This window comes from Hippocampus bargibanti, linkage group LG07 (genome assembly GCF_051943395.1).
Source record: "Hippocampus bargibanti isolate YZ-2025 linkage group LG07, ASM5194339v1, whole genome shotgun sequence".
NCBI lineage: Eukaryota > Metazoa > Chordata > Actinopteri > Syngnathiformes > Syngnathidae > Hippocampus > Hippocampus bargibanti.
In genome coordinates, this window is record NC_142740.1 from 14,608,789 (window position 1) to 14,636,161 (window position 27,373).

General features: G+C 40.7%; 1 protein-coding gene across 5 annotated transcripts; it reads right to left on the minus strand.

The window, feature by feature from the left end:
• Nucleotides 1-978: 978 nt before the first annotated feature.
• On the minus strand, nt 979-26,835 carry ap3d1 (adaptor related protein complex 3 subunit delta 1). Of its 5 annotated transcripts, XM_089000137.1 has the most exons (35): nt 26,495-26,835; nt 23,096-23,191; nt 20,144-20,224; nt 19,953-20,033; nt 19,741-19,848; nt 19,217-19,346; nt 18,951-19,090; nt 18,724-18,797; nt 18,580-18,629; nt 18,337-18,386; nt 18,051-18,099; nt 15,738-15,883; nt 14,392-14,540; nt 14,073-14,303; nt 13,649-13,880; nt 13,403-13,548; nt 13,092-13,233; nt 12,923-12,994; nt 12,707-12,782; nt 11,682-11,881; nt 10,851-10,924; nt 10,611-10,634; nt 9,307-9,463; nt 9,064-9,207; nt 8,798-8,848; nt 7,627-7,722; nt 7,354-7,518; nt 7,206-7,253; nt 7,076-7,096; nt 5,850-6,039; nt 5,517-5,605; nt 5,328-5,413; nt 4,766-4,887; nt 4,310-4,389; nt 979-3,162 (listed from the first exon to the last, which is right to left on the minus strand). In XM_089000137.1, the coding sequence occupies exons 1-35, from the start codon at nt 26,588-26,590 to the stop codon at nt 3,067-3,069; spliced, it is 3,792 nt and encodes a 1,263-aa protein (XP_088856263.1). In that variant the 5' UTR covers nt 26,591-26,835; the 3' UTR covers nt 979-3,066. The 5 variants fall into 5 exon arrangements, with proteins under 5 accessions (XP_088856263.1, XP_088856265.1, XP_088856266.1 ...); XM_089000139.1 differs by lacking the exon at nt 10,611-10,634 and having other exon boundaries at nt 26,495-26,834; XM_089000140.1 differs by lacking the exon at nt 8,798-8,848 and having other exon boundaries at nt 26,495-26,834.
• Nucleotides 26,836-27,373: the final 538 nt, after the last annotated feature.

Consider the following 27,373-nt stretch of genomic DNA (forward strand, 5'->3'; position numbering starts at 1 on the left):
CGTGTTCTGGGTTGTCCCCGCGGTTTGCTGCCAGTGGGGCATGCCCGGAACACCTCACGAGGGAGGCGTCCCGGGGGCATCCTAATCAGATGCCCGAGCCACCTCATCTGGCTCCTCTCGATGTGGAGGAGAAGCGGCTCGACTTTGAGCCCCTCCCGGATGACCGAGCTTCTCACCTTATCTCTAAGGGAGAGCCCGGACACCCGACGGAGAAAGCTCATTTCGGCCGCTTGCATCCGGGATCTCGTTCTTTCGGACACAACCCATAGCTCGTGACCATAGATGAGGGTTGGGACGTAGATCGACCGGTAGATTGAGAGCTTTGCCTTTTGGCTCAGCTCCTTCTTCACCACGACAGATCGGTACAAAGTCCGCATCACGGCAGACGCCGCACCGATCCGCCTGTCGACCTCTCGATCCCTTACACCCTCACTCGTGAACAAGACACCCAGATACTTAAACTCCTCCACTTGAGGCAAAATCTCCCCGACCCGGAGAGGGCACTCCACCCTTTTCCGACTGAGAACCATTGTCTCAGATTTGGAGGTGCTGATTCTCATCCCAGCCGCTTCAGATTCGGCTGCGAAACGCTCAAGTGAGAGTTGGAGAGCTCCACTTGAAGGCCCCAACAGTACAACATCATCTGCAAAAAGCAGAGATGCTATACTGAGGCCACCAAAACGGAAACCTTCAACGCTTCGGCTGCGCCTAGAAATTCTGTCCATAAAGGTTATGAACAGAATCGGTGACAAAGGGCAGCCTTGGCTGAGCCCAACCCTCACTGGAAACGATTCCAACTTACTGCCGGCAATGCGAACCAGACTCTGACATCGGTCATTTCGGGACCGAACGGCCCGTATCAGCCACTCCTGTACCCCATACTCCCGAAGTACCCTCCACAGAACTCCACGAGGGACACGTTCAAACGCTTTTGCCTTTTTCAATTCTGATAAATGTTTAGATAAGTAAAAGGCATAGTCACATCTTATAGTTTTTATTTTGACTGAGTTGGGTATCTTTACAGGGAATGAGGATCATTCACATCTCCCCTTTTGAAACATGGCATTGTACAGCTGGAGAGTATGAGGAAACAAGATGACAGGAGCTTTGGAAATCTGTGGTGCAGCAAGTACTTTCAACGTCACAATTAAAGAATGAGAAAGGTCACTAGAGGCGAACCGAGAGGGAATCAGACAGGCAGTCCCTCAGTGCTGCCCGGTTCTTAACTGGGAGCCCTCAATCTCTTCATCTTGATATCTTTTAAACACCCCACTTTATCCTAATCTGTGTCAGAATAATTTAAATCATTTAACTATTGAATTTATTCCACCCCAGCCCCAACAAACATTAGAATGCATAAAAAACAAAACCATCATTGTCCAACTACTCTATATACTTCATAAAAAAACTAGAGAAAACAACAGAAAATGGAATGGCAATTCAGGTGGAAATGTCCAATGAAAGAAAAAGCTTGTTAAAAAAGTGTACATTCCTAAATCATGCAATATACAAGTCGTAATGCAATAATGATTCGAAGTAGGTGACAATCAAGATGGGAGAAAGTCCATGAATAGGTCGTTTTTGATGGACATTCCTGATATTTTTACAGCTGATCAAACATGTAGTCAGACTAGTGAAGGAACCTTTTCACATGATGGTGGACAAACAAACAAAAGATGCTAATGTTAGTCTTGAGCTTTGCTACTTCAGAAATTTTAGTTGAGAGCGCTTTGGCCTGCCATGATGGTAATGGAAAAGCTGTGACGCCTAATACTGATAATAGTGTTGGGATCCCTTGGGAAAAAATTGCTTTTGGGATAAATGGGCAACCATAGGCACTTCAAACATGTCTATAGTATTCCCGTAAACATTTGTGGGTTGGTATTACTAAATTTTCCTTTAAGCCTGTTCTTTACTGGCGGAAAAAAAAACATTTTTGACAGGGCTCAAATAGGCTCAGTGGTCAAGTTCTCGCACATTATGTTTGATCAATGAATTTGTCAACTTTTAATTAGCCAGAATTTAATATGAAGCATCATCATCCGCACCCAATTTTGTGTTGGTTTTTCCTTGCCACAAATCTCATTACCTGAACACGTAAATCCTCAATGGCTGAAATTGTCCCGTGTCTAGAATGTATGTTTAAAAGGCACAGGCAAATAAATGTCTATTGCGATGCTAAAGAAGTCATCCCCACAAAGTAAAGATCAGATGAAAGCATCTGATGTGCTGCTCTTTTGTTTAGCAAATGGATTAGATAGTTAATGTCTGAACAATGCTAAAGTGAGATAGTTTGTGGTTATCTAATTTTCTGGGTGGGGAAATTTATTTGTACAACACGCATGGTCACCTTTTGAGGTCATCCAATATAACATGACGCAACTAAACAAATTGGTGCGTCCGATTGGTGTTAGGTGGTACTGGTGTTCAGGTGTATTGCCATTTTGGTCTGTTGGGATTGGATATCCCAAGCATAGTTATCATACTGCCCATTACAATATGTTTACCAAAAGTCAAATTATTTTAGCTCAATATCCTGAACATTTTTTGATTAGTGCAAGTTGCTTTAAAGTCTCATGTACCGCAGGCCTCAAGGTAAGAAGAGAATACGTATGGAGCATGAATTCCTCTTTTTTTAATTTGGAGAGAGTCACTTGGTTTCAAGGCTGAAACAGTTGGACGTTTACACGGACGTACACACACAGGAGGTGCAAACAGGTGTTCAGACAGACACAGAAAAAAACAAACAACAAACAGCATAGTTCAAAAACAGTAAAAATGCAATTCAACCATCAACGGCAAAAATCCAGATGTTAAAATGACGCCGTGTGACAGTGGAGGAGAATGAATAAGCTGAGGAGGGGGGACATCAACAGAGCGAGAACACTGCCAGTCTGTAAAATGACGTCAAGCCAGTGCTCAATAGTGTTGCGGGCAGGAAGAGTAAAGAAGATAAGAGGAGATAAATAAATAGGGTGACAGCGGGATTGCCGGCCGCAGTGTTTTGAATGTGATCATGATGCGTTTTAGCGAGGAGGGAGGATGTTGGGCTAACTCTGGACACAATCAGCACTCAGAAAAGGTCTGTTTGATCTCATCCAGCACGTTCCCGAGCAGTGCGGGTTCATCACATTTGGCGTCGATGGACACCGTCTGGTTGGACTGAGAGACAAGAAAGTGTCATTCATCAACATTAAACATTTTTCGTCAACTTTAAAATCCTGAAGTGGATTTTCTGCCATTTTTTTCATCCAACTGCAACTTGTTAGCTGAATCAACGGCGCATGTGTTCGGAAATTCAAATTAACGCACAGCCTGTACTTGAGAAAATACCAATGTAATTTTTGAATTTAAATTTGAATATTTAAAGGTTTTAATCAGTTTTTTTTCATAGTTTGGTCGGGGTGCGATTTATAAATCGGAGCGACTTATATATGCTTTTTTTTTAATTACTGTATATCATTTCACATGTTATTTTCACATTAAAACGCAAGAGCGCGCTCTAGGCCTATGCTGATATTGTGGTGTTGAAACATCTGTGAGCCGTCAAAATGTGTGAGCGCAGAGACAGTAGCCTACACATTTCTATAACCGGTGTTACAGGGAAATCTGTGACCCGTCAGAATCTGTCGTCCGTGCGGTCGCGGTTTCTGGAGGGTCAGATTTTTCTGTAACACCTGTTATTTATAAACACAATGGCAAACAAAATTGGCACCGAAAAGAAAGTCATATTCTGCAGCTTACAAGCTGCAGATAGTGAAATATGCAGCCGAAAACGGCAATCGAGCAGCAGAAAGAAAGTTTGGAGTGAGTGAAAAACTTGTAAGGGACTGGCGAAAAGCAGAGGTTACGCTTACTGAAATGAAGAAAACAAAAAAAGCTAATCGCGGGCGAAAAGCGAGGTGGCCGCAGTTGGAGGAAGGAGTTCACGCATGGGTGCTTGAACAACGTGCAGCTGGGAGAGGTGTGTAAACGGTGCAGTTGCGTCTTCACGCCCAGGTTGTTGCCAAGGAGATGAATATAAACGGCTTTGCAGGAGGACCTTCTTGGTGTTACCGCTTCATGCAACGCAAACGCTGCATCGCGTGGAAAATGTTACTTTTATTTTGAAAGTTGCGCTTAACGGCTATCAGAAATCTTATCACAAATAAATTTTCCCCAAAAATGCGACTTATCCTCCAGTGCGACATATATATATATATATTTTTTTCTTAATTATGCATTTTTTGGCTGGTGCGACCTATAATCCGGAGCGACGTATAATCCAAAAAATACAGTAAATAATTAGTGAGAAAAAAGTTTGACTCACGGTTTTGACGAGCAGACAAACATGATGACCCTGGATAGACCTGCTATACATGGAGGCGCAGGAGTCTACCCTCTCCACAACTGAGTGAAAACAACAAAAATTCACGAGTTTGTGGGCAGGAATGCCCACAATTTAACGATTTATTGAGAGTGACCTTCCAACCATTTGGATGTAAAGACGCATTTGCCCTTCAAATGCTCTAATTTGTTGCAGGCCCTCCCAAAATTCAGACAAATATTTCCCAAAGCATAACAATGCATCAAAATATGATACAAAAATGTTACAATTTGATCACTGGGCAATAAATGAGAGCTGTGCATAATGTGAAATGAAGATAGTAAAGCAAAATGATGGCCATATAATTGTGTCCTCATCATTCTTTGCCCTGTGCTAGACTAAAACGTTGGTGATTGAGCAACCGAGACCTTTGAAATAGATCAAGTTGTGTCTGCGTACCGGAGAAGTGATGATGGAAGCAGATCCTGGCCAGAAGGTGGTGGAAGGGCATGTTGATGCCTTCCAGTTTGACAGAGCTGCCCTTCAGGTCCCCGGATTCCAACAGCTTTGCAAATGCGTCACTAGCAAAAGCAACAACCACAAAGCAATACATTTCCGCTATAATAAAAATGGAAGCAGATTTTTTCCCCGAAACTACTTATTTAAAATGTCCATGATGTCTGAAAGCTATACAGTAAAGTCTCGTTATATCGATATCGGTTATATCGATAGTACTGCTTATTACGATACTATTTCTATGAACGCAAGGAGAAAATTTACATGCCGCAGGATCGCATATATCGATAGTCCAGTTATATCGATATTTTTTCCGACTCCCGAGAATATCGATATAACGAGACTTTACTGTATTTGAAATCATAATGAAATGGTTAGTGGTAGTTTCCCCCCCCCCACTCCCATTTAAATCAACTGATAGGTGAACACAAATTGTGGAGAGAAATAAACACTACAGGCATGAATAGTATTCTTTATCCTCAGTAATTTTTTTACAGGTCCTCACCTGTAGCATGGAGTGGTGATTAGGTAGGAGGTACAAGTAAAGTGCAGTTTGAAATCCAGTTTCTCATGAGTTGAAGAGTCTTCATTCTGATACAGTGGAAATCATTTTTATTGTACATCAATCTGTTTGGAATATGAAGTTACACATTCAGGTTGTCGTAATTTGACAATGTCACGCTTGGTTTCTGACCTTGACAATGAAAGTAAGCGTTCCCTTGAGTTTCTGTGGCATCACGATGCTCTGCACGGTGAACACAAAGCGAGCTTCATTGGACACCCCTGTGATAGGAGAGAACTGTTGTTAGTTTGGGCAGAGCATCTTCAACATCTCTTTGCCGCAGTTTTTTTTAAACCACAGCAAGAGATGCAGTTCTAAAATAAAAACTGGCCTAATTAATCGTTACGAATAATAAAACTGAAAGCATATGTCTGTCTGCAAGAAATATTTTTTAATGGTATATTAGTGTGAAGTAAGTGTATGCATGCAAACAAACTGGACGACGCATCGTAGAGAGCAACTGACCAGGCGGGAGCTGAAAAGGGACAGTGAGGCCGTCGTGCGCACCCGCCCCCTCCGGCTTTTGCAGTTTGGAGTTGAGAGAGTCCAGCACGTTGAACTCCATGGATTTCAGGAAGCTATCACATTTGTTCTCAAAGATGACTGACACCACCACCTGGCTGCCATCTTGCAAGTTCCCCTGGATGTCGTATACCTGAGAAGAAGACAAACCTGAACAGGTAAGATAACAATTGAGGCAGGGAGAGGGGTGAAAGAGATTTGGTTGGCTACAGTCTAACCTCCAAAGTCAAATACCACCAAAGACAAGCACTTTAGAGTCAAATCTATATATATCTCCAAATCTAATTTAAAACAGATTATTTTCTTTACGTTTTAGGTGTTGAATTAACACCTAAAATACACTGTCTGGAAGAAAAAAATCTTTTAAATTAGATATCAAGTAGATAGGATGAACATAATACAAATCCTTTTGTTTTAATTTTTAAGGAAAACAAACACCTATTTTTTATTTAATGCAATATATCCAAACAAACAAATAAAGAAATATTCTTAATTATGTGTCAAAATACTGTCTGGTGACATTGCAGACAAGTTGTAGCGCCTGCTCGCTTTTAATAGCGTTCAAATGTGGACAGGTAAAACGTTAAGCGCAACTTTCAAAATAAAAGTAACATTTTCCACGCGATGCAGCACATCTAAAAGCAATCCATTATCTTAAAAGTCAACCTTATTATAGAGGGAACAATATTAAAAAAAAAAAAAAAAAAAAAAAGCGCTTTTGTACAACTATGGCTGTGAACGCTTTCTATAAAGCGGGATTCTCATCGTATTCTTTTTTTGCGTAGCTCCATCTAGTGGACACAAAATGTAACCACAGCCACGTATTGTAGTTTCAATTCATTCTATGCGCCTTATAGTGCGGTGAATTCAACATCACCGTGAGCATCGGTAAGACTGAATGGATCGGATGTGCCTCCACCCGTCAACTACACAAGACTGCGATCAACCTTGGAGGTTAAACAGTATAATTTGTCGCACGTAGCATCAATCACACACGCGCTCTTTCTGAGAAAACAATACAAAAGGAGGAACAGAAAGAATTGGTGAAAAGAAAGCAGCTCTGTTGCACAGGGGAGGCCAATCGATGCAGAAGAAAAACAAAACAAAGAATACACATCTAGGACAGGAGTTATAATAAATTCTGGCTGTCACAGAACTTGGGCCAGTACCTGATCGGCATCTTCCATCATCTTAAAAGAAAGGGAGATTTGAATATGAGACTTATTTAGACAGCCTCACTCATAGGTTGCACAAACGTTTAACCGCGATGTTGAAGTATCCCGATTCCCGATGACTCACCATCTTGATATAAGTGTTCTCCGCCAGCAGGCAGTAATTGGACATGGGCTGAAATGAAAGATGAGTTTTTATAATATTAAAATTAGGCAATGATTTAAAAAACAATCTGTGGTGCGGACAATCGAAAAAATGTTTTTATGTCACTTACAGGTAGAGGTTCTTCCTCCTCCACCATGCCGTTGTGCACATTCCCCTCTCCACCTCCATCGCTGTGATGGTGGTGATGATGATGATGATGGTGCTTCTTTTTCTTTTTCTTGTCCTTCTCTTCCTTCTCCTTTTTCTGCTTCTTTTTCTTATGTTTGGATGATTTCTTCAACACCGCGAGGAGATGAGAGCGAGAGAGTGTATTGAACGGTAAGCGCAGCAGACATCTTTTTTTTCTTTCCAGGAAATGATGATATCATAGGCGATGACTCACAGACTCCGCATCCTTGGTGTCATCGGGATCAGAGGTTGGTGTCATACCAGATGCTGCGTCTGGCGCGGAAGGTGCTTCTGCTTCTGTTACTGCTTCCTGTAACCACACAAAAATATTAATTAGCATGAGTGGGGAAAAAAATGACAGCAACAGAAGTTTCGCCCGTGAATCCATTCATAGCATGGAAAGGGATTGACCACAATAAGTTTTGAGACCAAAACTGTGATAAGAAAAGCAAAATGGACCACCAAGAAACAGCAGAAGAGTGTAAAAGTGTGAAAAAAAATCAGAGGCAGACTCCAGTTATCATTCTTGCAAGACCATTACCCCCAACGACCCTCCCCCAAAAAATTCTAAAAAGGACCGCAAAAGCGATGGGTTGAGGCGAGAGCAGTTCCGACCTCAAGTCTGACTCAAATTTCCCCATTGTGGGACGATTAAAGTACGCACCAAACGAGAGAGAGAGTAGAAGAGCTGATGTGGTTATTTTAGGAGTGTCTCACGGTTTTAAGACATGGAACACTTTTAGACAATAGATTTTCTTGGTTCAAGCATGGGAGTTTGAGTTTTAAGACACATTTGAAATCATTTTAGATACTTCTCTGTGGGGTGTCACATTGACTAAGTACAGATTCATTTGCGCTTTTAAGAACTTTGGAACTTCTTAAGGGACTGGTGACATCTGATGGCAGCAAATTATAAACCACTACGTTTAAGACAATCAATACAAAAAAACAAGCAGAAAAACGCCATTTCTAATCATCGTGCCCAAAAAGTGTTGCTGACAGTCATTGCGAGACCTGTTGTGGCTCAATATTACTTTATAAATAAGGCGCACTGGATTATAAAGTGCGGGGTCATATTTTGAAGGCAATGAAGGCTTTTGGGTGCGCTTTATAGTGCGCAAAATACGGTAATAATGACAACATCCACAAACGGATGAACCACTTTCACGGAGCAAAAGGAAACAGGAAGATGAACAGTATGACATACATTAAAGCCACTCATGCGTACAAAGGGGGGATTATGTTGTGCAACCTGTGAAAGAGAGGAAGCTGACGTGTGGAAGATGATTAAAACAAAACGACTATAATGAGAAGGGAGCATGAGTACAACTAAGCGATTGGGGGGGTAGGGAGGATTGGCAAAGACAAGAGGGGTGTGACTCAACCTGGGCACTGGGCACTGGAGCCTTTGAGAGCCAGAAATCCAGATCTGAAACCTACAAGAGCAAGGGAAGGGAGAGGAAGGACAGTAGGGCGAGGAGTTGAGAGCAGGGAAGGGCCAAACGCACTCTGCAGCTTACTACCGTTGATCACCACAAAGGATACAACGAAAGAAAACTCCATTCTTTGTCTTTATTCATGCAACAATTTGCATACACTCAAAAGAAACGAGCTCCCTGAAATATGACATTGTGAATAATCACTCAGATACCTCGGGAGTTGTGGAAGTGGGAGGGGCCACAGTCTCGCTCGGTCCTTCTGATTGGACGACCTCCTCGTCTGACGGATGCCCGAGAAGATGCACCCCCTTTTCTTGATGTTTGTGTTTTTTCTTCTTCTTCTCTTCTTTGCTCTTCTGCCAAATGCAAATGAAAGATATGGATTATTGAAATATTTTGAATGTAATGTCATAATCATGCTCGAGGCGTTTATTTTATTCAAAAGCGAATCATACCTTCCTGTCCCTCTCTTTGTCTTTCTTCTTCTCCTTCTTCTCTTTGCTGCTCCTCTTGGCTTCCTGCAAGGTGCACTCGGCGCCTCTGTCTGGGCTTTTCAGAACTTCTGTTGGACGGTGAGACCTGACTGGTAGCTTCTCGCTGTCTGCAAGAGGCCTGGATAAAACAATGTAATATGTTACAACACAAAAAATATAATTCAGAAGTGCAATGGCCATATTTAACTCATTCACGGCCATTCCCGAATTCATTCGGGATTTGAAAAGCATGACATGGAGTGCCATTCCCAAATTTGTTTGGGTTTTGTTTTTTCTTGCGGGGGAGTACCAATAAAGTGCTTGTCAGACCGAAGGCACGAGGGGGCAGCATTTGCCTTTTGTTTTTTTTACTTTATGTTGAGTGAACGCTGGCGCGTGTGGCTGCCACTGCTCACCCGCAAAGAAAAAATATCCTGTGACTGTAAAGAGTTTTGAAAGGCGCATATAAGTTAAATGGATTATTATTATTAGTAGTAGTAGTCGTATTATTATACAGTCGGCACCATTTCAAGCTCAGATTACTCCAGACCCATATAGTTTAGGAAATAACTTTTTTGGGGGAAAAAAGAAGAATCTAAGGTTTCTAACCCTGCAATGAGTGTTTATGTAGTCCTAAAACTAAATATTCTATGTGTCCTGCAATTTGATTGAAAATGACCCATTTTTGCACACAGTTAATAGACATAATGCAAATAATTGTTCTGGCTTAGGCCTGGGGTTAACTATGTTAATTCAAATCTTTTCATATGTATCAGAAGTTGATTTTTCTTACAGCTAGAAGTCCATTGAAGAATTCTCAGGTATGGCTTGAACTATTGTGAGTGAAAATGCCATGCAATTGTTATCTCTACCAATGCAACACTCTCTCATTGGACTCGTAGGAGTTTTGCAGCATTCATTATCTATTGAGAGGCATCTGGGAAAGCTACAGGCAGATTCTCTGAGGCGCCACTACACGGGAACCAAAGCCTGACAACATCAGCAGCACCCCCTTAGTGATTGAACGTAAAATGTTTATTTGATGGGCAATTTTTTTCAGAAGTCATTCAGGGAATAATGCTGATTTTACCAGGCTTAAGAAAAGCACTTTGGATAACAATACCAGGTCAAAGGTTATATTCAGTCAATATAGAAAAGGGGGAAAAATTGCGAGCACTAAAAATCAGTCAGAGAAGCAATGTTAGCAAGCCGGCTAATTGGAAATACAAAACGGGAGAGAAGATGCATTTTGGAGCGGCAGGTCATATGGCTGAGGTGCGACTCACCTGCGCCCCGCCATTTCCACCAAGCTGCCCGTGCAAAGTGGGCAGTAATGGTGGTGTGTGTATGCATAGAAGACAAGAAAGCAAAAAGTCAAGAGAAAGGAAGGAAGGGCAAAGAGGTCAACTCGGCGGTGACCGGGAAGCCCAAGACACACTGAAATTGATTTATGAGAACAGATTCATCTTCAATTGAAGATATTATTGAAGTTAAGATATCTTTGCCATCAGGAAATGTTGACTCACTTGTCCAGGTCAATGTCCAAGGCTTTGTGAGGGTCATTAGGATCTTTGTCATCCTCATCGCTGGGTAAGGCATTCTGGAGGGAGATCAATCAAAACAAGAAGGATGACCTTGATGACTCTCAATTTTCTGTTCCGTCTTGAACAATGATGCAGGTTGTAAACACGTAGTGAGTTCCCTGATGACGACCCAATGAGGCAATTTGGTCCCTATATTTCGCGACTAATCACTTGAATTACCGCAGAGACAACATGAACATACAATTAATCACAGAGGAAATCACACCAAACCTTGCCAAGTTAGTTTTAGTTCATTTTTAAAGCAGGTTTTTCAGTTTCCATTTACTGGATAAGCCTTTATTAGTCTCGCAGTGAAGAAATTAAAAGTTTCTTAACTACAGTCACTAAGATGTTGAACACCTTTGATCCCAAGTAGGTGAAGATTACGAGTTATGTTTTTATATATATATATATATATATATATATATATATATATATATATATATATATATATATCACGCAATGTTTACTTAACATTACAACAGCAATAAAAATATCATGTTTAATATAATATATATATATATATAGATTCCAAAACATTCTGATTTGACTTACAATGACATTTGACTAAGAAGTTATTATTTATGTATTTATTTATTTTTTGCTGTAGAACGATGAATGCTCCAAAATATTTGGTGATTTTTCAACGGAAAACAAGATCAAAAAGTTTAAATCAGAATTTTCTAAAAAAATAAAAAGCACACGTCATCAGCCCATGTTGCAATGTTTGAAACCTCAGACCCCGAGCCCAAAATCAAATAGTGACATGGTCACCTCTGGCATCTCCTCTGTGACAATGTCGACCATGTGCGCCGGCGTAATGTCTTCCTCACTCTCCGGACCAGAGTCGTGTTTCTTTTCCCGTCCACTGCGCTTTTCTTTCTTTTTCTTTTTCTCCTTTTTTTTCTTGTCGGCTCTCTCTTTCTGCCGACGCTCTTCTTCCAGTTTCAAGTACTGGTCGGACATAGGCAGGCCTGAGGCAAGGAGGAGGGTTTAAGAGAACACGATTTCATCCTCAAATATAAGTGGGGAAGAAAAAATGATTTGTTTTGAGATTATACAGGTAATATCCGATTTACAACCAGGTTCCATTTAAATGCCAGGATAATACATTTATTTATTGATCATTCAAAATATGTCCTCAACATTTTCTATTTCCTTTTGACTTTAATTTTCCCAATTCCTGTATTTTAAATTTATCAGAAAACGGGTTTTTCAGTGGTAATTGTTTCCGAAATTGCTGTGTCTAAATTGAGTTTAGATTAGTTTTAGTTTGATAATTTTTTTTTATTATTATGTTTTAATAATTTTCTTCCATCCAAGATAAAGTGTGAATGAGATGTAAGTGTGCATTGTAGAATTTTATTGTATAAATAAATAAATAAACAAAGTGCTTTGCACAGCTCTTCAGCAACTATCAACTAGCTCGGGTATTATTTCAGGATGATAAATCACAATATGAGCGGGTGAATATCCAGTATAGTGAACCCATGTGGGGAGGTGATGTGCAAAAGCAGTGTGGTGGTGAGAATATGGATTAATACCGGTGGCTAACACTGCAGAGCTTTTTCAAATCAAAAAGATGACAGCACTAGCTGTATAGTGCGTCCATTTTTCCCATTTTTTGATGATACTAGTGCAGCGTGTTCTACCGGGGACAAATTCCTTGTGTGTTCCAGATACCTGGCAATAAATATGATTCTGATACACATGCTTCCAAGTTCATAATAAGTTCATACACAAGTGCAATGTGTTGCATGCAATCAAATTGATGACAAAAATAACATGGGACGTCGTACCTGGTACTTTAAGAGGCACACTTAGATCAATCTGAACCACTGGGATGTGCTCCACTCCAGGGGTATCCTGATCGACCTGGTTGTAAAAAATATCTAACTTTGTGAGACCTATAAATCTATTTTATCTACTTGTAGACACACATAATCTAATAAATTAACTGAGAGAAAAATATACTGAAGAAACAAAGTCACAGCGGAGAAAAACAAAAAAAAAACCTTTTGTGAGGATGGAGAGGCCTTGATGTAAAACGGGTTGTTGGCTTGTTCCTGTTTCCTGGCTTCCCTTCTCTGTATAGGTCAAATAAAAAGGTTCCATGTATTTTGGTTATTATATTGATGGCAAAAGATCCTTAGAGTGAAGTTATTGAATAGTTGATAGTCGCACCCTTGCCAGCTCTTTTTCGTCCACCTCCGTGTGTCTGGGCCGGGAATGTTTGGGTTCCTCCTTTGTAAAAATAGCTTTGGGCTGCTCGTCCTCAGACTCGCTCTCTGATGGAGGCTCATTGATCCAGGCATCCAGATTCAGACTAAAAAAATAAATAAATCATGAATCTACTTTTGTTTTTGCTCACCAAACATGGAGCGAGAAAATCTATCGAAATAAATACATTGTTTCAGTTTAAGTTTGAGCTCCCACGCTTAGTAAAAGCTACTAGACATTTGGACTAGTCCTCGTATGAAAACGCGGTTACTCACCCCTCAGGGATAGGCACTTTCTTTTGTGCCTTGGGAGCTACAGGATTGAGTTCTCCGGCAAACAATGCAATGACTTCCTCCGCTACCTCAACCTCTTTTTGCTGGAGTTTCTGGATGTATTTCACCAGTTGCAGGATGCAAGAGGCCTATGGAGTGTAGTTAGCATAGGGAAAAAAAAAAGAATTGTCATCAACAGGTTCCCATAAGCCCTCTTGATTTAAGAAACATTTCTACGATCATTTTTACCCTTTCCTGCACTTCCAGGTTGGCGCTCTGGACAAAAAGTGGCAGGCGGTCTATCATTAGTTGGCTGGTTTCCTGTGCAGTTGTGCCATCTGTGTTGTCTTTTTGGCTCTGTAGCACAGTGGCGAACAGCTTGGCGGCGTTCTGCACGTACACGGCTTGGATGTGGCCCGGCAGAGTAGCCACTTTTGGCCGCAGCATGGCTTCTAACGTCTGCAATGGGTTCTCCAGGTGTCTAAAAATGATCACTCAAGTTATTTTTTTGCATTCTAAATTTGTAACATAACATACTATTGTTTTGTTTTTAGTGTGGGTCTAAGACTTTTTATAATAGAGCAGTGGTTTATATTTTCATGTTGCAAAAATAACTGAAACACCACATGTGATTTTTCATTTAAACTCATGACAGAAAAAGAATACGACATACTCCGAAAACTCTCCACAGATCCAGGCTGCCGCGTACAAAACTTCACATATGCCGTTTCTCTGCATGTTCCCAGTCAGGAGGTGAGCGTTATCCAGCAGGGTGGCCATCTGGGCCACGGCGAACACCCGGATGGCTTTAACCCGGATAGCGACATCCAGCATCTGAGAGGCGATGAGGTGACCGTGCCTCGTACCTTCTAATCGGGTCAGCTCCACAAGGATACTGATGTACCTGTCAGGTACACATGCGAGAAAAAAATACAGCTGAAAATCATGTGAAAATTACGATTGTGTAGGCGACGATGTCGAGGCAGACGAACCATTCAAAGTTGGTGATGTATTGGTAGTTGCTCTGGCTACAAATGTCAATGATCTTTGTGAGCAGTTCGTCCCTGTATGTAGTTCCTTCTGCTTTATCCACATGTAGCATCAGTTTCTTCACAATTTCCATTAAGTTCTTTTTCGAGACCTGAAAAGGAATACAGTGTACTGTAGTAGGCTGTGCCTGAATCCTCGGTATGTCGAATCGAGTCGCGAATTGGCCAGACAATGTATGTTGAATGTTATCATTCAAGTCAGAATGTGTCATCACTTACTAACGGGCTCCTGAATTTATTTGTGCTGAAGATGTTTTAACCATTTCACTCATTCACTGCCACATGATGTGCAAAAATGTGTCCACTCCAGTGCCAGGGTTTTTGTAATTTTCACTCAAATTGCAAAACCCACAGAATACTGAGTTTTAGAACTACATAAATATTCGGTGCAGCATAAGAACCCTTAGACTCTCTTCTTTCATCAGAAAAAAAAGTTTATTTCAAGCTTACTTAGTTGTAGAGTTATCTGCATTGAAAGTGGAGGCGGCTGTACAAAAGGCAAATGCTGCCCCTCCGTGGGAGGGGAAAAACATTGACAGAGATGTGACCAGTGCTTTATAGGCACCCCCGCAAGAAAAACCAAAACATGAACACATTTGCTAATAGCGCTCCAGGTCATGGGAATGGCAGTGAATGAGTTAAGCAATGGATAGTTGGAACGAATGGTGAAATAACACATGTAGACAGACCAAAACAAGACTCACACGTTTATGATCCACTATGAAAGACAATATTACAGCGGCTGACTGTGAAGTTGTGAGCATATTTGAGTACATTGAGTACAATTTTTCAGAAAAAAGTTGGCTACATTTAAGAGACAATATACAGAGTCCTACTTAAAATACAAATTTATCTCAACGAGATTCCAAAGCGCTAAGCCCACTTGGCATAATATGCGGTGATGGTGAGTCCTGTATTTCATGCACTTTTATTTTGAAGACACTTTTAAACATTACCATAGCGACCAAAGAGCGTTGCGGCCAGATGCGGCCTACCTTGTATCATGATTTATGTTTATTATTATTATTATTATGTTTCAAAAATACCACTGTTTTCATTCAGTTAATATAATAAATAAAAATTGTCTGGCATTATACTGGTCTGTAGAGCAACAAGATTTGGGGACTGCTGCTTGAAATTAACGAGTTGTTTTTTTTTTTGTCATGGGCGTGGTCAAGGAACAAATTAAGTTAATGTACCGCTGTATTTTTTTTTTATTGGTGTGCCGTTACATTCACACTCAATAAATCCTAAACATAATCAAAACAACATTGAAAAACAGCACATACCATGCCGTAGAGTAGGTCCAAGGCTCTCAAACGGATCGATTCATCCTTGTCATCCAGACATTGCAAGATGAGGTCCTTGTGGCTTTGCACCGACTTAGGATGGGTCTTCAGGATCTTGGACATGGCCAAAAGGCCCAGATACTTCACTGAAGGAACATATTCACACATAAACACTTGCTGAGTCGACTTGAGTAGGAAGAATATAGCCATGCCGTGGTTAGAAATGTTCCACTATCAATGCCAGAGTTATTTCAATGTTAATATTGCATTCATGTTACAGTTAGCTGTAGCTATGTGATATGTATTCGGAAAAGATTATTAAAACACATAGAACAATGGAAAGGACGCACAAACACATGTACAAGACAAAACACACATTGGGCCATGTGAAACCTGCCGAGTTACGAAATTATGGTCTCACTATCAGAGACAAAAGCCTCTCACATTCTAATCAAGACTGGTGGTAATTTTGGCTGCTGTGAATACATTGCAGCCATGAGGAGTGTGGCCTCCGTGCGGCTGCATGAGACTCCGATCACGTCAAAAGTACTTTGGGCTGTGAAACCGATGGTGACAAACCCAGCGATAAAAAGCTTTGTGTCATTCAGTTTAAATTGGGTAAAGAAAGGCAGAAGTTTACCACAAATCCTCTAGACCAGGGATTCCCAATCAATTAATTTTCTCTAAATTGATCCAAACATGATTATTTTGTACGACTAATGAATCATTTTTACTACCCGGCAACTTATAATGAGAGACAGAATACAGTACAAAACAATTAAATGCTCTGCCTCTGTTTGCGTGAGCGAGTTACTTAAGCTAGCATGCTAGCTCATACGAGTGAGTCGTAGTGGTTCGTTAGTCAATAATTGAACACACATTTATGTACTATTGCTCATTACTGTGTATATGCTAACTGCATGATGTTGAGTATTGTTTTCGCAAAATTTCATCCAAATTGAAGACTAGTCTATTTTGAGTGCTTCACCACCATTTTGTGGTGTCTATTTTAAAATGGTTTTCACTTATTTGTCAACATTTTCTTTGCTGGTAAGCCACACTTTTTTAATGTAAAATTGTAGGTTGGGAAACTCTGCTCATGATTATCATGCCATTTTAGAATCGAAAGGCACTTATTAATGAAATGTATTATTATTATTATGAATAGTTGCTGATTCTGTATCTATTCCTGTTCACTGCATTCTTTTAACTCTGGAAATAGGTCACTCTTTCATCTACTTTTTAGCTTTGAAACTTCAGATGTAATTTAGAGAAAGAGATAACATCTTCAAGTACAGGTTCACAATCTACACTACTCAAACAGGGGTTTCGGGTTGGACTGATTGGATATTTGATCCCACTAGTTATACCCTCTGAAATGAGTTTTGTGATGTACCATAATCCCGCAAATAGCGGACAGAGATGGGATGTACTTACTTTTGGGAAAATATTCAAATGGGCCGTCCGTTCAATATTTTCTACAGCGCTTGTCATCATAAATACAGTAAAGTCTCGTTATATCGATATTCAAGGGAGTCCGAAAAAATATCGATATAACCGGGACTATCGATATATCCGACCCTGTTTGCATGTAATTTTCTCCGTGCGTGCATAGAAATAGTATCGATATAACCGGGACTATCGATATATCCGATATCGATATAACGAGACTTTACTGTATTATGATGTTGTATTATGGGTGAGTTGGAGCTTGTAACGGCTGAGTTTCACTGAGCTGGGCTAAATCGTGCAATAGTCATCAGTCAAAAAAAGAAGGATTGACAGTGACATTCCTTCAAATGGACAAATTTCAGAGTGCGGGTGTGAATAGGAAGGAGGTAATTGTTTGCCTGAACTTGCTACATCCAATTATATTGAGGAAATATGGTACAAAAAGCAACAAATTGGTGGTAAAAATGTTCAGCTTGGTGAGTACCACAAATATGTTCTTTTCAAAAGCAACTCAGCGGTTTGTGAGGATCACCCAGTGCAGCCCGCACCATCATTTGACAATCTACTCCAGACACAACTACCTCTAAGTGGGGGTCAGTCCAGATAACTCGAACGAATCCGCAATGTGAGGAAAGGAGTACATGTCGTACTATGATGAATCCCAACAATCTTTTTTTCAGGGTGAATGCGATTCAAATCGATAGAGGCCCTACGAGAAAAAAAGTTATGTAGTTCAAGTTATCGAGACTCGGGTGGAGGCTCTGTGGAATCCTTTAAAAAGTGGCGGGAGGGGGGTGGGCTTGTGAGAAACACGCAGACAATGAGAAAATGACACACTGCAGGCATTGACAGAGGGCTCACAGTTCTGGTCAGAGTCTTCGATCAGGATTCGCAGTTTCTGTACACAGAGCTGGAAGACAGAGAGAAAGTGTGATGCCAAAATAGGGACGCAATGACATAGCGACACTTTCAAAGTTAACAAATAACAAACAGATCAATGGAAGATGACTTCAAAACTGTTGTGACTGAGGTAGGATGAGGAGGAAGAGGAGGTTGGGGGACAGTCAAATCATGCAATATGCATAAACCAGAGTGGAAAAGGAGCGCATGACAAGAGTGAAGGCTTGAGCAGATCTAAGAAGCGTACCTGGATACTAGCACTGTGGTTGGGCATTCCTGACGATAAGGAAATTAACACTGCAAAACAGAATGGAGCGGAAATCAGACTTTCTGGAAACGTTAGATTGTGAAAACAACTCGTAATGGCATTTTTTAACAAAAAAAAAAAAATCAATGGGATTTAAAAAATAAAGTCCATTTGAACTAATCAATTAACGTGATTTTGAATAGAAAACAAGTCTTTTTTTCTATATGCATTAGAAGTACTGACCTGCAATAACCGTGTTCACGCACTCATACAACAAAGACATGGCAGATGTACTGCAAATGAGAAGGAGAGCACAGATTATAAATATGTGAGTGGCCATTTTAGGGCTACTTTACCGTCAGAGGGGAGCATTTGAGGTGATCTCACCTGTGAATTAGGTTGGTGAGAGGTTCAATCAGCTTTTTTCCCAAGCGGGGCTCCAGAGGGGTGAGTGCGCCAAACTGTAAACCAATCAGAGTCACATACGGATGAAAAAGGAAGCAGTAGTAGGTCACGTGTGTCAAATTTTGCAGCCAGGACATTATGTAGCACAATTTTCAGGGCAGTCAAACGGATTCTGTGTGTTCGGATATCCACGTCCTGTTGTGACTCACCAATTTAATAATCTTGATAAGGACCCAGTTGTTCGTAGAGGAAGTCATGAGCTTAAAGAAGAGCGGTGCCAGTGACAGGTAGTTTTTGGGATTTCTGCGCGCTAACTCACAGATCACGTTGACCGCAGCCGACTGCACGCCTGGGGAGGGGGCAAGTGCACATCTCCTTTAATCTCCATTATAGCCTCCACAAAATGTTGAATGCTATCTAATGATTTTCTCTAGGTTCTCCACGTAAACCCGGGGAATCTAAACTATGGTGGTACCTGGATCTGGGTCTTCCAGTTTCTCCTTGAGCCTGGGGAAAGCAGGACGGAGGGACTCCGGGTACTTGAGAAACACCTTGTACATGATAAGAACTGCTTTCTTCCTGATGTAGGGTTTAGTGTGAGACATCTGGAACAGAGAAAATAACGGCCATAATGGAAAATAAGTCACATTTCCACTGCAGGGGCGTGTCGGCACATGGCGGCGGATACGTTGGTTATGAAAAGAGTATAACAAGGTATGACTGATGTACAAGATGAGTAAAACAGATTAGTAGGATTGGACCTTTAGTAGATTATTGGTCCTTGACTGTTGATTAATACATAAATTCGATAAATAAATGACATGTTGCGGAAAACTGAAGAACTCCTGGACATCATTTTAGTTCTGCAGTCACATGCAATTCCGAGAAAAATCAAGTGTTTAGCTTCATCTTACAGATGGAAATAAAAGAGTGCTGAAAAGTGCAACAGTGCAGAATGAAAAAAAAACCATGTCATGAACTGTGATGGTAATAGCTCACCAGTGTCATGATGTCATTGGCAAGGTCGCGAGCCAAATCGGGAGTAACGAAGCAAGACAGGCCTGTGAGGGCTACGCCCGTGTCATACTGATTGGGACTGCTGAGGTCCTGCGTGGGCGAGAGTAATATTGTTGGTCGGTGATTGTCAAATCAAACATCTGCAAGATACGACTTGGGCGTCCACAAACACGGAAGCAGTGCAGCCGGCTCACCTTTCGAATCTGATTGGTGGTTAGCATGATGACATCAGTGCTTTCATGAAAGCATTGCGAGGCCGCCAAGTAGCCGATCCTCTGCGGAGGGAGCAGAATCGCACTTAAGTCATTGCGCTGCCGCATTTCGTCGACTCACTCGTCAGTACAGAGGGGCAATCATCGCAAACCGACGTACCGCCACTTTTTACCTTGTAGGTGAACTTGGAGGAGCTCATGACTTCAACGATGTTGAACGCGGCCCAGCTGACGTCATAGCCCAGCATCTGAAGCTGTTTCACAGAGAAAGGAGGTTCATTATTCCTATCTAATATTGCAGGTGGGCATCCGCGGTCATGGTTATGTGAAATAAAACACACACTTTACCCAACATGGTCGTCATCAAAGCAGGAACAAATTTAACTCAAAATTATTTGCTCAAATTTATGGACTTCAAAACCCATGTTTGCCAATAATTAACACTAATATCAAGGACAAAAAAGGAGAAGCAAAATAATGTACAACTTTCATTCCATTTGCTAAAAAAGGAAATTTATTGTAATGGATTGAACCATGTCAGACTCATTTTTTTGCCGCGGGCCACATTGTAGTTACGGTTTCCTCTCGGGGGCCGTTATGAATTTGGGGAAGCCATTAGAATGTTTAATTCCGTTCACATAGTGCATCTAGTGCGCACAACAATTTAATGAATAACTAGTTTTCCAATTTGAAGCCAAATAATGACCGTTATTTTGGTTTACATGGTACTATTTAAAATTTTGGTTAGAACTTCAGCAAGTGTTGGGTTATTTTTTATCGTTCGCCCTTGGTTCATTGCTTCGACGGGTGTAGATGGAGATCGATGGTTAAATCAGCAGGGAACCAGGTCTTGAACAGAAAGTTGATTTAATTGGGAAAGCACGGGCATCGCGGTGTGGATGGAGGAGCGAGCATGGAGAGAGAGAGAGACGACCGGGCTGCAGGAGTATTTATGCGGCGCATAGTAATGTGACGTAATGAAAATGCGACATCATGTAAAGGAAGGCAGGATATGACGTATGAGGAAGTTCAAAATGTAAACAGACTACAGAGCGATGTTTAGAGATGTTTGTATGGCGAATTACCCTAACAGCAAGCATCATGGCACTTGGTATGCTTAATTTGCTTTCGTGGGCTGAATAAAATGATGTGGCGGGCCAGATTTGGCCCCGGGCCTTGACTTTGACACCGAGTTTTAAATGATAACCGAGGCCACAGGACAAGTTGTGTCCACAATTTGTAAAATCACTTCAAATGACTTCTACTGAGCATATTTTACAAAGATTCCACCGCATATAGCTATATTTTACGTTTTAAGACTTGCGCTGAATATTCAGGAAGTCTTGTTTTTGAGTTGGTGACGAGTCCTCACCCTAAGTCACTGAAGGAACGCCCCTCAGCGAGAAAGGACATACCTTGCAACACCTGCAATACTTTGTTTGGTCTGAAAACTTTGATCCGTGTTGATGTCGAAATTAGAAGGAAAACACATAAATAACGTGATGGTGAATCCTTGTGTGTGGCACTGAGCATCTATTTGATATTCATTGACAAAAATTGTAAGGAATTAATTAGCCTGTTTCCACTGAGCTTTCCACGGAGCTTTGTCGCCCTCTTCTGCCTCTTTTCGGTGCTACAACCCCCCCCCCCCCAGATGACACACATTCGGTGCTACATTTCCCCCCTCAAAATGACACGGAATAAATTCTTTAATCAATTGCAAACATGTATGCTTTCCTCTTCAGAACTATTTGAATCATATTCATAACTGGATGAGTAACAAGAAAGCATATTCTCCGAATCTGATGCCATTGTTTTGATTCTAGAGCAAGGTAAGACGTCTTGCCATGACACCACGAACATGGGGGCGGGACCTTCTGAAACTGGCCGCTTCCGGTTTCAAATTGAAGTATTTTTTACACACTTTAAGTCATTTTTATTGGTGTTTGGCATTTGACTAAAAATATCATACTGCGTGTTTTGGGTATTTTAGATGCTATAAAACGTTTTTCTAATGTCAGTTAGGAAACAAAAAAGTGACGTCGGTTGTCCTTTAGAGGACAACCGACGCACCCAGACAAGTTGTGTCCATAATTTGTAAAATCGCTTCAAATAACTTCTACTGAGCGTATTTTAGAACGATTCCACCGCATATAGCTATATTTTACGTTTTAAGACATGCGCTGAATATTCCGGAAGTCTTGTTTTTGAGTTGGTGACGATTTCTGACATCACCTCACGGAAGGAACACCCCTGACCGAGAAAGTGACACACAATTCATTTTGGGTACTTTGTTTGGTCTGAAAACTTCGTGTTGGTCCGTGTTGATGGCGAAATTAGAAGGAAAACACATAAATAACGCAATGGTGAATCGTTGTGTGTTGCACCGAGACAATTATTTGATATTCGCGGACAAAAATTCCCCGGAGACAAATCAGCCCATTTCCACGGAGCTTTGTCGCCATCTTCTGCATTTTTTGGGACACTACATGCTGTCATTGACGGCTCGAATTGATATGGAAGGACTCCTTTAATCGATTGCAAACATGTATGCTTTCCTCTTCAGAACTATTTGAATCATATTCATAACTAGATGAGTAACAAGAAAGCATCTTCTCCGAATCTGAAGCCATTTTTTTGATTCTCGAGCAAGGCAAGATGTCTTGGCGTGACACCACGAACAAGGGGGCGGGACCTTCTGAAACTGGCCACTTCCGTGTTCAATTTGAAGTAGTTTTTAGACACTAAGTCATTTTTATTGGTGTTTGGCATTTGACTAAAAATATCATCCTGCGTGTTTTGGGTATTTTATCCTGATATCAGTGGTTTTGGGTATGTTTAGTATGTATATGTATGTATATATATATGTGCGTGTGTATGTACATATATGTGTATGTATGTATTGGATTGGATTTGCATTAGTCTCGCAGTGGAGAAATTTACATTTCACCGCAGCAAAGTTATGAAACAAAAATAAATCGTTTTTCTGATGTCAGTGTTGGTTATCCTTTAAACAGTTCAGATCTCAATCATGATGTCAAACATGGTTGTAACAATCAGAAAAACAAAATTTCAATTATCTACACCGTTGCGTACTTGTGACTGCTTCACAAAAATATACTTACATAGGTGAGTTTGCATACGGCATTGGCTTTGACGGCGATGTTGTCCTGCTTGAGCTCGTGTTTGATCTCATCAATACAAGTGGAGATGTACTTGGCCTGAGGGCGGACAAAAGGGGCAGGCGGGACAAGTAGACACCAGATCAGATTAGGTGGAATGATGTGGGTTTTTGCCACAGGGTGAAAAAGAGTAAAGCAGATCACAATTTAAATGCTGAATTTCTGTCTAATGCAGGTATACATAACTTATTTATTCAACCACATTCATGATCATCAGCAAAAACACTAGAGGTCTCTGAGGAATTATCCTGAGAGATTATATCATTGTGTGATTTTTCCCCCATTTTTTCTACCTGATTTGCACAGGAAATAGCCAAGGCAGACAATTGGAAAGGTTAACCCAATTTGAGATCTGGAACAGCAAACACAACTGCAATGAGCACCAGGTGTTGAGAAGATATTTGTTGGAGAGAGGGCTTTGTTTGTTTGTCTCTGCATTTTACACCAATATCACGTTTACACAAATACTGCAATAGCAATAAAAATCTATCCATCTCTCCATCTCTATAAACACATACTGGATTTTATATATACTGCACAATATATTTTGGGGCCATTTAGCACAGCATTCAACAGTCGTTGAGAATTAATTCAACATTAAAATATTACTATAAAACTATTCCAAATTGAACATTTACAAACAGCTATGAAAGTTGCCATGTATAAAGTTCTGGGAATAAATAAAACAAAAACCATAAAATAACATAAAGTAACAAAAGAATTATCGAAACTTTCGATTCAATCCGAGTTAGCATGCCAGCTAGCATTGGTTCGTTTCCAAACATGAGGTCAAAAAAATGGAGAACAGTGACCTTTTTTTATTTTTAATTTCGGGGCAGATTAAATGGAGAAAAAAATTAATTCCCAAAGATTTCAAAGTCATATATTTCAGAGCTGCAATTTCAATTCGGTGATATTCTCGAGATTTAACATGTCATGCGTTGTTGTTACTGGCTCATGCGAGGATTTATATTCCTGTACATCAGTATTGAAGAAAATCAAGCATTTCCAAATTTTGATTTGCCTTTTTCTCTTAAAGAAAGAAACACAAAAGGGTGTCAGTGTGCCTCATCCAGAACATTAATTCCAACAGATTGGACATTCACCACCTCCACCTACAGCACTACAATACAGCAAGGAAACACACGGCCCGGATCTACGTAATTAAAAATTGACAACACTGGCCCAACATTCCACGATGGTCAGTGGGAGAAGCACAAGCGAAAGCCGACAATAACTCAAAACTCCGAAGAGGGTGAGAGCGGGCGCCGGTCATGTGTAAGCAGTCATGAGACAGCACAGTGACAAGGGGAGGCGTGTCTGTGAGTTGGGTGTTGTTTCAACTCACACATGCAGACAGACAAAACTATCAGCAGACCTACACCATGCTTTCACCCACCACTATAATAGTCCATTCAGAACCAATTAAAATAAGTGAAATAGTTGTCACAATTGACCACATTTAAATGAATTTCAGTTATCTTAAAAAATGTATGACGGGAATGAATGAACAAAGCAAAAAAGTTGGAAGATATTCACACACAGCTAAGTACCCTTATTTTTGTATTCCCTTAATATTGGACACGTTAAAATTGTGTTTTCATAACATGTTTTGATAACAGGGGATTTTTTTCCCAAGAACAAGCATTGTAAACAAAATCGGTGCCCTGGAATGTTAATTTTGGAGGTTGCCCGATGACACAGCTGTTAAATTGCCGCCCTCAAGGGCCACAATCCTACATGTTTCATTCTAATGATCGGGATTGTTATCAGGCTCCTCCCGAGCTCGCTAAAGAGTTGATCATTTGAATTAGGTCTTTTGAAACATCTAAAAGATCAAGGACTGTTGCCCTTGAGGACCAGCGCGGCGCGGCACCCGTGCCCCAGCTTTCGGAGGAACTTTGAGATGTCTTCACGTATACAGTATACGCAAGCATTAATAATTTAACGATCTGTTCCCTGTTGGCTGGGCAACCATCACCTTAACTGGGCCCTGCAAGGTTGAGTTACCATTGACCAAAAAAAAAAGAAAAAAAAGATGAACACCAGCCGGATCGCAACGTCAATCGCTGGTGAGCTAACAAAAAAGAAACACAATGATAGTCGCTTCTCTTCCAACAAACAAGGCCACTTTCAACCTGCTCTTGTGAGATTTTGAAAACACTCCAAATTTCACACCTGGCCCAAAGCTGCAATGTGTATACATAACCTTGGATACGAGTTTGTCAAGAACCCAAATGGACAAGGTCAAACACAGCGTAGGTGACAGGCAAATAGTAGATATTCGAGTATGCTAGTCTTGTCAACGGCAGTTTTTCCAGCATTATCTTCTGCCGATAATGTTATATTACTGTTCATCTTGGTTCTCTGTGAAAGATATTGGCACTTGGGGATGTCATTACCCACACCACTGTGTTCATTGATGAGTGACAAGAAATGTTATAATTTTGATTGTTACTGACACAGCTTCCTTCGTCAGATCATTTTGACTTACTATCACAATATTAATAACCATGTAACTGTGCTCCCTGTTTTTTTATCTTTATGTAAAACTACTACTTGGTACAATAAACAGTTGCTGACCACTGCACTGTGCTGAAAAAAATATCAAACTTGCTGGTCAAACGTGTACGAGAAGGTGAAACATTACTTTCATTGTATACATTTTTAAAAAAACGTTGTATTAATTCAGAATTAACAACGATATAATGTAGTTTCTCTCTCTTCAACTGAAAATGTAGGCAAATTTTGCAAACGTGGAGAACCTAGGAGATGAAGGAAATGGAAATCATATTTAAAAAATGAAATAAGCAAAATGATCACATTTTTATTGGGTGTACAGTGTGACACTCCCGAATGTAATGTTTGTGTCTCGGCTCATAAAACACTGATTTCCTTTTCGTCCACACAGACAGACACCCAACTTTTTTTTACTATTGTGCAATCATACACATTAAGAACTGGGATATGTAAAATGGGTTCTTGTAGTTAGCTGTACAATAGCTAGCTAACTTTACCACTCCAATAAATTAAGCTTTTTTCCCCCTTATTTTCTTTAGATTAAAAAAGGGAGACTTAAACATAAACGTTTCCGGTTGTTCGCTATTCCTATTCTTATGCAGCAAATATTCTAGTAGACGGAGATTGTCTTGTTTGGGTACTGAGAGAAGCTAAGCGGCTAATTTGACAGTCAGCGGAGCATTTTGACGCTAGCATTTTAGCCTGGTTGCCCTTTGATGTTAATTCAGATGCCAAACGTAACGGTAATTAACGCGGGGAATAGGAGGGGGTGACGTAAAGGTTCGAACGCAGGGTACGTTATTTTTGTTACGTTTCTCTTACCTCATCATCCTTGTGGTTCCTGATGCCACGTACTAAATCTTGTAGGTTTTTATCGAACATCCGATCGATGCTCCCTTTGACAATCTTCAAAGCCATGCTCGGTTCTTGACAGGGGTGTCAGTGGTACCGGTGGGTGTCGACTGAGCCGAGAGACGCGTATCTCATCCACCCGGGGCTTGTTGCTGCTGAACTGCCGCTACCGCTGCCGGTGTTGTTTCCGTGAGCTCCGGGTTTGGGGAGGGGGGGCCAGGGAGTTGCTGGAAGGCCGGAGAGAGACGCAGCGTCCTGGGGTTCTGCGTGCGCACAGACGCCTGGCTGGCAGTGGCTCAATGGAGGAAATGGCTGACAAAATGGCGTCTGTAAGTCAGCTGACTGGAGTATTATGCGAGATGTGGGAATTAAAGGTCTAAGCACACACTCGAAACAAAATCGATCTCGTGCACAGGTGGGCAAACTTTTCTGTTCAAGGGAGCCATGTATGATTTTTTTTTCAAGCACGGCAGACCAAAAGTAGATAAATGTGATTGACGTATTTAATACATTATTAAGATTGTAAATTAATAAAATACGAATTACATGTTTATTGTATTCATTTACTACATGACGTGTGAACTAATTTCTCTTTTACCATTTAAAATTCACGCAAATATTTGCGGTTATTTTATATTTCATTAAATTATAATCGACCAATTAAGGGCAGAAACGTTCAGTTGATCTGTTTCATTTTGTTCGTTTTCATTTTATTTAATTTTGTTAATCTTTGTTTTGGTATTCAAGGCAACACAACGGTTATTGTTTGATAAAATCATATTTTTTTTAACTAAGTATGTGGTGGACAACGTCACTACATTGTTGTATTTAGGATTTAACTAGAATAAT